The sequence below is a fragment of the Enoplosus armatus genome, chromosome 20, assembly GCF_043641665.1.
Source record: "Enoplosus armatus isolate fEnoArm2 chromosome 20, fEnoArm2.hap1, whole genome shotgun sequence".
In the NCBI taxonomy this organism is placed as follows: domain Eukaryota; kingdom Metazoa; phylum Chordata; class Actinopteri; order Centrarchiformes; family Enoplosidae; genus Enoplosus; species Enoplosus armatus.
Genome location: NC_092199.1, coordinates 2,665,509 through 2,676,803, shown reverse-complemented (window position 1 = coordinate 2,676,803; position 11,295 = coordinate 2,665,509). Strand labels below are relative to the sequence as shown.

The 11,295-nt window shown below is 39.1% G+C and overlaps 1 protein-coding gene across 1 annotated transcript; it reads right to left on the bottom strand.

The window, feature by feature from the left end:
- Positions 1 to 365: 365 nt before the first annotated feature.
- On the bottom strand, positions 366 to 8,387 carry tap2t (transporter associated with antigen processing, subunit type t, teleost specific). Its single transcript, XM_070926759.1, has 12 exons — positions 8,328 to 8,387; positions 6,655 to 7,203; positions 6,210 to 6,324; positions 5,942 to 6,072; positions 5,550 to 5,755; positions 3,805 to 4,002; positions 3,523 to 3,651; positions 3,247 to 3,438; positions 2,984 to 3,157; positions 2,224 to 2,383; positions 1,564 to 1,700; positions 366 to 1,118 (listed from the first exon to the last, which is right to left on the bottom strand). Exons 2-12 carry the CDS (start codon positions 7,157 to 7,159, stop codon positions 924 to 926), a joined length of 2,142 nt encoding a protein of 713 aa, XP_070782860.1. The 5' UTR covers positions 7,160 to 7,203; positions 8,328 to 8,387; the 3' UTR covers positions 366 to 923.
- Between the last annotated feature and the right edge of the window lie 2,908 nt (positions 8,388 to 11,295).

Genomic DNA, 11,295 nt, shown 5'->3' with positions numbered 1-11,295 from the left:
GCAGAGGAGTAAAAAGTACAATATATAGTGGAGTAGAAGTATTGCATAAAATGAAAATACCTAAGTAAGGTACCTCAAATGTGTTCTGAAGTACAGTACTTGAGTAAATGTACTGTAAAAATCTTCAAATGAAATCTGTCAATGAAACATCCAGAATGTATAAATAGTTTAGTCATGATCTCAGCTCATTCAGTCAGACTGAGGAGGTTAAGGTCTACTGCAGTAAATCACATGAAGTCCAGTCCGGATCATCAAGCAGACAAAACTGCTGCATGGCCCCAGACCCCGAGGGGTCCCAGACCCTGAGGGGTCCCATGAGGCTACTTGCAAATTAGTTTGGCAACAAAAAATACACAGACAGAGACGATGATTAAATATTTACTCAAGTTAAATCAAGAGCACATAATATCAAAATCCAAAAGTATTCACAAAACAGATTCTTCCTCTCAAATGAAACTTAAAATCACGAACAAAAGCAAAGCTGTGTTCCATTAAGTACACTCAATGGTTTTGCTAGCGTTACTGGGTCTGGTATGACCAGTAGCTTGGCTAGTGTTAGCTAATGTTAGCACACCGCAGACAGATATCGCTGTGTAGCTGGTATTATTGGCCCTTCTCTATCTGAGCTACTGTGTTCTAGTATTTAGAATGATGAGATAATCATGACTATAGTGGTCACTTTTCAGCTAGTTTAACTGTCTCGCTTTAAAAATACTTCAAAGAACAAAACTTCATTAAAAACAATACTGAAAATGTAACAGCTCACTAGAGCGTTGGAGCTTTAGTTCTTTCTGGCGTCACCTTTGTCAAACTGTTAAACCCTTTTCAGACTTAAACATAATTTATACTCATATTTTGTAAAACATGCAGACCACACCTCATCATTCTTCACGTACAAACAAACTACATTCACTGAGCTCTTCTCAGCTGACTTGAGAGAACAGCTCCTCTTTCAAACGATGGTAGCGTCCCTTCTTGGCCATGAGTTCTTGGTGCGTCCCCTCCTCCACGACTGCTCCCTTCTCTATGAAGATAATGTGATCCGCCTTCTCCACAGTCTTCAGCTGATGAGCCACCACCAGGACCGTTCGACCACAAGCCAGAACCTCCTGCAGCAGCTGAGACGCAGAACACAGCGGAGAAACACCAAGTTACAGAAACCTGTATCTGGAGATTTATCTGGATCAGGATGACGGAGGCGTAAATACATAAAACACTTTAAGTATGAAGAACAGCTTTATTGAAAGACCAGTATGTTTCGACTAGTGGTCCTCCATGACCCTGATCTTCATACTACAAGCGTTGCTGGACTTTTCAGGTCCTTAGACTTCCCTTTTCTAGGGCTAGCTAACGATTCTTTTCACTATCAATTAATCTGCTGACTCTTTTCTCGATGAATCGTTTAATGTCAAAACATTTCTCAGAGTCTCAGAGTGACACTTGAATGGAATAGAGTCATTGTGAATGCTACAGATTGGGTCTGTTAATAGGAATAACTGTATGTTAGGGGAATATATAATCACTGAGCTTCATCAGTGGCAAAGACCGGCGTTTTTAACTCACTGTATGCTGCATTTCAACATCCAGTTTGCTGGTGGCCTCATCCAGAATGATGACCTGCGGATCTCGAACCAGAGCTCTGATGATGGCGATGCACTGCCTCTGTCCACCTGAAAGTCTGCCACCACCCTCGCCTATGTCTGTAAAGACGGACCATGGTCATAAAGATTATTCAAGTAATAAAACTCAAATCAACAGAACAGAAATCTTTCTGTGGCCTCTGACGACCGGACACCTCCAGCTGTAAATAAATACTTACCTCCCACCACATCAAGTCTGCCATGACTAGTGTCTGTTAAAACTTAATATTTAACTACTTTCATATCTGTTAGTCATTACATAGTTCACAGTGACCTCTCTGTACAGGTTTGCCCTCATGCTGTAATCCAAATAAAGTACTTAAGCACACTACTACACACTGCATCAAACCAACTATCAAAATAAAAGAACTACATACTAAGGAAGCTTAGTGACAATAAATAGACAAAAACAACAATAAAAGAATGGGATTAGACTGTTAACTTCACCCGAAACTCCTGTCCTACAATAGTATATCATTAAAAAAACAAAGAAAAAGTGTATTTGTAGCATTCAGAACTGAACAAAAACCTAATTTTATATGGCATAAGATGTACTGTATGTGTTCTCCTGCCACTTCTGTACCTGTGTCGTATTCGTTCTCCAGTTCAGAGATGAAGTCATCTGCGTTGGCCTTCTTTGCAGCTTCTTTCACTTGTTCAATGGTGCAGCCCTTCAGGCCGTACTCAATGTTGTATCTCAGTGAACCAGAAAACAGCACAGGATTCTGGGATACCAAGGCCATCTAAATAAATCAAGTGGAAACACGCACTAGTATTAGTGACGGGCTGGTTGACAGGACTGGAGTTTGTGGAGTGCAAATGCTGCAAACATAACTTTTACGTTTGTATGATTAGAAAGAACTAAATTCATTTATTAATCTACAAATAAAGCAAACAAACTGTTGTGTCTCACAAACACAAAACCTACTAAATCTGTGCGTCCTCTGGAAACAAACTGATATAAAATTTGCACCATTAAAATCCATTAATCGAAAGCGCTTCGCTGTACTCAATCACCTCCTTGTGTCAGACTGTACGATGACGTGAATGCGACATTAGTGCAACACTGGTGCTACTATGAGCCTGCCATGAATACTGTAGATATGGATGATGACACACAGAGTGGAGCTACTTGCTTTGTTTAGTTTTGTGTACTTGTATCTATATCTTATTTATTGCTCTTATATTGTGTCTGTTTATTATTTTGTCTTTTATTGTGAAGCACTTTGTGACGTCTGACATAGAAAGTTACCATATAAATAAACTTTACTTTCTCACTACAATCTATGCAAAAAAAAGATCATTCCTGAATGATTTTAATTGATTTGATGAGCCAACTGTACCTTTTGATGGAGGTACTTGTGTTTATAATGGTGCAGCTCTTCTCCATCCAGCAGGATCTTTCCCTCTTGAGGTTCGTAGAGCCTCTTCAGGAGACTGACACAGGAAGTCTTTCCCCCTCCAGAGGGACCCACCAGGGCTGTCATCTTTCCCGGCTGAACTTCCATAGAAACTGACTGTACAGAACATGATAATGACGCAATGATGTGTTGTATGTAAACATAATGATACTACAGGACACAGTGTCAAGCTGTGAAACAGTTACCTTCAGAGCTGGTTTATCTTGAGGAGCTGAAGGATATGTGAAGGTGACATTTTGGAAAACAATTCTTCCCTCCAGCTTCTCAGGAGCTAACTCTCCTGCCTTCCTACACTGAGGTGTTCTGTCAAGATAGCTGAACACTTTGGAGATGACTCCAACTGTGGACACCGTCTCTCCATAGCAATACAACATTTCCTGTGACAAAAACAATTGGCATTATATATTTTACAACTCAAATACATGGAAGAGATTCTGCTGGGTCAAATATTTAAAGCTCACCTTTAAATTGTTTGACATGGGCTTCTGGTACAAGAAAAAGGACACAAGATTACCGATGCTGAGTTGACCCGACAAGAGGAGACTGCGGGCCTGTAACAGCATGAGTATCTTTATCCCCAGACTCACCAGCTAAATGGAAAGTGTACATGAAGAGGAATTACTCACATTGTAGTAAAACATAAAGAAATCATGTAATTATATAAAGCTACAATCACAGTGATGAAATTTGATGAGTTGAAAGCTCAACATGTTCTCTTCCTTAAGTCATCGCTGCCATCTTACCCTCCGTATTAACAGGAAGATTGCGCTGTAGATTGCTGAACGTCTCTGGACTGTGCACATCTGGCCCAGAGCCTCGTTATACCTCCTCAGTTCATCTTTCTCTGCCTTGAAGCTGCGGACCGTGTGAATCCCGCTGATCGTCTGGAAAGCCAGGTCTTTGTTCTGAGCGTGGCAGTCCTGGATCTTATCTTTCAGCTCCTGTTCGACAAAGAATACAAAGCGATTCAATAAGGAGAAACTGCACGTGAGCAGACTGATGCTGCACTCAGGACATCTGCAAGTCTTCTGCTTGACCTGTGCTGCATATCACTTCCTCAGTTTCTTATCTTTGATGTCACATTTTGCTCAGCAGCATACATTTTATATTCCAGTGCATTGAAGGTCTTACTATTTTTAGGCTTTGGAGAAACAAAATCCCTCAATGACTGTTTCTACCTTCTGTTTAATTCTTTTCAGCTGCAAACAATGGATGCTCTTTCTGCTCGTCATTCAGTTATCCATCTTCTTTTCATCTTCAGAGAGTGTGTAACTAAATCCACCCCGCCTGTCTTTTCCTTGGCTTTTTTTAAAATCTTGTTGGCCGTACAGTGGAGGAGACATTTCTGCCGTTTTCATTCTTAAAGATCCCCTCCAGACATGTTTTAAGACAAAATAAAAATACTCTTTGGTTGTTAAAATTCTTGAAATCTCCTCCTTCTCCCTCATCAGAGAAACCTGAAATCTCTGAATATACACATATTGTTCATTTCAAAAGTTTAACTACTGGACACAAGATGTTTACTACTTTGGACCACGATTGGCTCCCAAACTAGTTGTGATGTCAGAAAATCCTGCCTGCGTACACATATTAAACTCATATTTAAGGTGAACACAGAGAAACTTTGCTCCTTCAACAGATGAATGTGAAAACAAACTCTGCTCATCATTCTGCACTGTAAGAATAAGCAAGCAAAACACATTTTTGGGTGGAGAGGAACACATTTTCATTCATTCAATCGCTCCCATCTGAGAATCAGGGGTGTTCAGTACAAGTAGGAACCAACTTTAACACCAAATCCTCATGTTGACTTGAGTGCACTGACAACAGTAACTTTTAGCATTGCAGCGCCCCTCAATGGTGACTGAAAGCGTTGCTGTTAGCGCAGCTGTGATTTATGAATGTTAAAACCTTAGCCCCAGAAGCAATCATGAGGTGATAAAACTGACTGAAACAGTTTGAACCAACAACAGACTTCATTCAATGTGATGGCATTATGAACGGTGATGCAATCGCTTAGCCTAGAAACAAATGAATGAACTACATTGTCAGCAGTCAAATCTGTTTCTTCTCTAAGAGGTTTAATAATCATTAAATCCATTACAGCAGAGTTGAGAAGAAAGTCTTTGTTAGTGGAGGTCTGTGCTGATTCCTGACAGCCAGTTATTCTTGGACCACAAACACTTAGCAATAAGCAACTGCAAGATTTCCTCTCTCCGTATCCACATAGCCAGTGTGCTGCTGACTGATACCATTTGTTTTATATGCCCTGTGATTTGTTTGTGTTTGTCTTTTTGAGGGCAGAGTTCAGGTAAGCAGTTCTTATCTGAAACTATTGAGTTACTTATCTGAGTATTAATTATTCTAAAGGTTGAATCCTTGTTTGTTGGTTGTTCATAAATATTAATAAATAATAATATGAATATCTAAACTGAACTGAACTACTGTTGGCTATTCAGAGGGGTCCAGGGCCAATCATCACACATACCTTGTACATGGTGATATATTTGTTCTGCACGATGGCCAGCAGAGGCATCTCTATGCAGGTGAGCAGAGTGAACCTCCAGGACAGGTGTAACATCACTGCGAGCATGAGGCAGGTTTTGACTATGCTGCGAACCGCCGCGTTGGCGTTCAGAGCTACTGTGCGGCCCATCCTGTCCACATCAGAGTGCAGGCGAGAGGAAAGACGCCCTGGGTGGTGAAAGGAAAGGGAGAAAAGGCCACGTTCAAGAGCATTAACCGGCAGCCAAATCTCTGTCGAGTTTCAGTGTTACAATAATATCTTATTCCACAAAAACAGATTCCCTGACCCTGTAAATCACTGCATCCATGAAATATAATAGCAAACGTGTCGTGTGTTTACTGTGTTCTTCTCACCAGGTTTGTTCTCCTCAAAGAAGTTCACTTCCTGTTGCAGGAGGGTGTGAAACAGCAGATGCTTCAGTCTCTTGTTCAGTCTGGCCAGGGTGCACATAAATATGCCTCCTCTTGCGCCAGAGAACAGAGCGCTGTTGAGGTGTAGACAATAAAAATAAGTTTCAAATTACAGAAATAAATCAAAATTTTCTGACTATACAGGAGATTAGTAATTATGTTGTTGTTATTAGGAAAACACAAAAGACAGGGAACAGTTTTATTTTATTACCTTCCCAAAGAAACAAGCGCCAGCTGTCCGACTGCATAACAGAAGCTGGATTGAAGTACTTGACCACTTAGCATGTCAATGACCTTCCCCTGACACAGTGGGATAAAAGTATCACCTGTTAGGAAAGATGAATGACATAGATTAGTTAAACAGTAAATTATATACACAATGTTTTTAAGAACATCTTTAAATGTAAATGTAGTGAAGCAGCTGTTTTCACTTCGACCGACATGTATTTTAAGTTTATGTGTTGTAACATTGTCTCAGCCAATAGAGAATCAAGTTTGACCAAAACTGAAGTTGAAGGTTTTCACCCAACAGGAGAAGACTAGTTCAAATCCCATAGAGCTCCATTGTTGTCCAAAAACTATTAAAACACATCAGTAAGCCACACTGTTGCACTGATATATGCAGGTGTATCACATGACATATACTTCACACTTACAGATGACACCTAAGATGAGGAAACTAAAAGCTGAAATAAGGTAAAGGATGTCGGGTCTGAAGTATTTCAGCATCCTCATAAGTAACTGTCCGGCACCCAGTTCATTGTTGTCCTTTCCCATCTTTCCATCACCGCTGAGGCCCTTTTCCCAAACCACACAGGCCAGTGACGAGGACATCGAGCCCAGGAGCAGCATGCTGAGGTCAGGAAGTGGTCCCATGTAAGGCTCGGAAGGAGGCGCCATAAGGACCCGTCCAGTTTCAAACACAGGAGACAGAAGGCAGAGATGTGCTACCAACCTGCGCAGCACAGCCTGGGGCTTTCCATCAGTCAGCATGAGGGTGAAAACATGGAGAAAGGCCCACTTCACTGCCCCACAGGCCCACACACCTTCCAGTCCACCACAACTGGTGCACTCCAGCAGCACCAGTCCGGCCCACAGAGCCAAACATAATACCGCGTCGAATATCAGAATGAATAATCCGCATACTGCCACTTCCCTCATTTTCCTTCGGTGGACAGTCAGACTGCAAGAGGCTGAATCTGATCCTAGAACGACAAAATATTTCTGTTATACAGTCTACTGATGGTGAAGCCAGTGGTGGAAAGTAACTAAGTTCATTTCCTCAAGTACTTGACTTAAGTACAATATTGAGGTACTTGTACTTGTACAACTATTTCCATTTTATGCTTCTTTATACTTTTACAAGAGAAAAAAAAAAAAAAGGAAAAGTCAGAAATCTTAAATCATCTTGTGACTTCTCTGATTTTTGGCCCCAAGTATTGAGGTAAAAAATAACAATACAATAATGTAAATATATAGTATAACTTATATACTTTCACTACAGCTAATGATATATTAATGCTACTAATAGTATTTACGGTGTCTTTAAAGTCCATGTGGCTGGATGCTTGTTTGTGCATGACACAAACAACACAACTAACTAGAAACAATCCATTACAAGTAACATCCTGCACTCATAATTGTACTTAAACAGAAGTGCAGGAGTATTAGGACCAAAATGTATCTACCCATCAAGAATGACACATTAACATGTTAACAGCAGTTTTATGTTGCAGCTGGTCCAGAAAATACACTGAGTTAATTTAATCCATAACAAAACATTCTATAAACTGATGCTTCAAAGTAACTACAGTTGTCTCATAAATGTAACTTAGTGAAGTAAACAGTACAATACTTTGTACTTCAAGTAAAGGACAAGTAGCTCAGAATTGTACTGGTTAATTAACAGTGCTTAAGTAAATGCATAAAAGTACCAAGCCAACTATAAACACATTACTTTCCTGACTTTTCAGGAAGTAGTCTGTGTGTAAATATTAATAGTTATGCTAGCTAACGCTGGGTAACGTTAGCTGAACTTTTCCACAGCATGCATGTAAAACATCACTAATACCTGTAATATTATTGATGATTACGGTCACTGTAACGAACCCTCATGACTTCATAACGTTACACTGATTCACAAGCCAACTTTTTTGTAGCTGTTGGTAAGTAACGTTACTGTAGCTGGCTGGTGTTAGCTAATAGCTTAAACAACACTTCGTATTAATATCTTAGGTCGCTACTGTCCTTGCTGCTGTTAAACATTTGGCTCGACGAACACATTAATCGCGTGTCCATAAGGTTATCGCGCCTAATTTGGATGGCTTACCGTGAGTTCCCCCTCACAGTCCACGGTTACCGTCAGCTAACGTTTGCTAACCGGAGCAGGTTTACTTTTAGTTTCACTTTCAGTTGGCTGACGCACGGTTGACCTTTATCGACTCCGTACGCCTGAGACAAGGAGAAAAGACACGGCAGAGCAAACACTGTCCTCATTTTAGTTAATTTATTTATTTTCCCCCGTTGTAAGTATGACATTTTTAAACTTGATGCCTCCACTTTGCCCTTTAAACAGACCCAACGGCAGTCTGTCGTTTCACATTAAGACCACAAGATGGCGGCGGTTTACATCCGTGTTTAAATAAAGTTTTTAGGCGATGACACAGTTCCTCAAGAGGTCCCCTTTCAAAACAGCGGTGATTAAAGAAGTACCCAGATCCAAGTAAAACTAGAAACACCACTGTGTAGAAATACTCTGTTACAAGTATAAGACATATATTAAAAATGTGATATCAGCATCAAAGTACGGGTAAAGGTAAAAGTACTCATTATGCAGAATGGCCCATTTCAGAATAGTATAGCTATAGTGTTGGATTGTAAGTATTCAGTGGTGGAATTTAACTATAGTAATGTACTTTGTACAATTGTACAATTTTGTGGTACTTGTACTTTACTTGAGTAATTCTGTTATGTTTATACTTCTACTCCACTGCAATTCAGAGGTAAATATTGTACTTTTTACTCCACTACATTTATTTGCCAACTTTAGGTACTAGTTAATTTGCAGATTCAGATTATTAATACGAAATATAAATCAACTAATCAATTCCGATATATTATTATAGATTAAGTTAAATTGAAGTGATGTACACATCATGTATCAATAATTATAATACAATCATATGTATTATTCTGAAATGGGCCATTCTGCATAATGAGTACTATTTTGGTATTTTAAGAATATTTTATGTTGATACTTTTGTACTTAAGTAAGATTTTAAATGCAAGACCTTTACTTGTAACAGAGTGTTTCTACACTGATGAGGCAAATAAGCATGATATCCCTCTAGTCTTAAGGCCCTTATCATTCAGTTCATATTCTGCTTTAGTGGCACATATTCCCTAATAAATGTGCAATTAAATTAGCACAAACTACAGTTATTGCCAGCTTTCAGTTGCTAATTTTGCTTTGCCCAAATGCCACTGCTGTTGATGTTTAATGCTCTGTTAGTACATCAAGCATGCATGCACAAAAGAAATGTTTGGATTCACACTAACAATAATTCACAACAAAGACAACTTTGATATTCAAACATTTATTTCTCCCTTGATCATAATGTATAAATAAAGAATCTATAGTAAAGGTACAATTTGGCCCAAAGCAAGAAAAGCCTCAAAGATTACTAATACATCCTCTCATAGCTGAGAAGCCTCTGGTTTACTGCAATGCAGCTCATACCTGAAAAGTATATTTCATTTTCAGTCACATCTGACATAAAATAGCTTTGTTCAAACCTGTGCAGGTGGTGTGATAGTCTCTCAGTTAATTTATCAAAAGATAACTCTGTCACGTAAAATCTCTTGGTTGGAACTGCAGGTAAACTCAGTTACACTGACAAGCTGACATTCAACATGAAATCATCTGCTTCTGTCCTCCTGAAAGGGTTTGGTGTCGTCCTGTGGTTGTAGATTATCTTTAAGAAATACACCAGTTATATAAAAAGGCACTGTTCCATTAAGGAATGAAAAGCAAAATAACAAAAAAAACCCACAGAATTAATTACTGATTATACCGCAAATAATCATGATCTACATGTGACAGTGAATGGCAAACAGATTCAACCTATTTTTAAATATCTGCCTTCAATTATCTAAAAACTCAAACTCATCAACATCAGTTTTCGTTTTCTATATTCTGACTGATTAAAGACCTACTGTAACAAGTCTTTAGATATTGATAATAACAAGATAAGTCTGGTGATATTCTATATTTTTCTTATTGGCAACATCCATGAAAAGACTAAAACTAACAATGAGTTGATCCACTAACAAGTATTGTGTGTGTATCAAACTGATATATCTTATTCCTCTGTGCCAAAAACCATCCTGCTGCCCCAAATACTCACTAGAGCGCCAAATGTGGATTAATACGCAGCTGAAAATAGTCCCCCAACAAATGCACTATTTCCTCCTGTTTGAGAAACATTTGATAAAAAGTACAGTGACCAGCTGTTTTAGAAAACTACTGAGCCTTTTTTAAGAATGAAACTACATATTTGTGACCTGTTTTTGAACATTTGCATCTTCAGTAGGAACCAGTGGGTTTGGGACTGAGTGCCACAGGCAGTCACAAAGTACTGAAAGACACCCTGGTGATTTTAGGGGCCCCAGGATAACTGTGTGTCAGATGGTTTATGGCAATTTGATCAAGTGCATATTGTTTTTTAAACACTCTAAATGAAACATGACGTCGAATCCCGATGCTGTGCTAAATTGAAGGCAAAGACAGCAGCTTTAACATTTGGATTCAGCCACGACAAGCACCGTGAAATATGTGTTTATCAGTCTGTATTGTTTACGATGCTGTTGGAACATGTGGTATTTTGTTGTTTTGTGCACAAGCGGCATGTGCTGCTTTGTCTGCCGAACTGAAACGAAGTGGAAAACACACTGAACTGGCACAAACAGGCTCTGTGCCAATCTGGTTTGGGAGCACATCCAATGTCAACAGAGATTAAGAGGGCCTTAAGTGATTGTTACCTAATGTGGAGGCACTGGGTGGAGGAGTATCATATCAGTTCATATTGCCCTTTCAAGGTAAACATTCCTAAATAAATTTGTTTTAAATCAAATTACTACAAGTTCTACAAATTCATTTTACAACATGGTAGTATTCATATACGCTTTATATATATATATATATACTGTATATATATATATATATATACAGTCGACCAATTGGAGCTTTTTAGGCGGGATTAAGAGCGGTGACATCATCTTTCTTTATAACTACCAGG

What these genes read in the sequence shown, in the direction of transcription:
- tap2t (XM_070926759.1), bottom strand. Translation starts at nt 7,159, where the DNA reads ATGAGGGAAGTGGCAGTATGCGGATTATTCATTCTGATATTCGACGCG. An exon ending in GCGCTTGTTTCTTTGGGAAG is followed by an intron (nt 6,073 to 6,209) that starts GTAATAAAATAA and finishes ACACCTCAACAG; the next exon opens with CGCTCTGTTCTCTGGCGCAA. An exon ending in GGAGAACGAATACGACACAG is followed by an intron (nt 1,701 to 2,223) that starts GTACAGAAGTGG and finishes CCGTCTTTACAG; the next exon opens with ACATAGGCGAGGGTGGTGGC.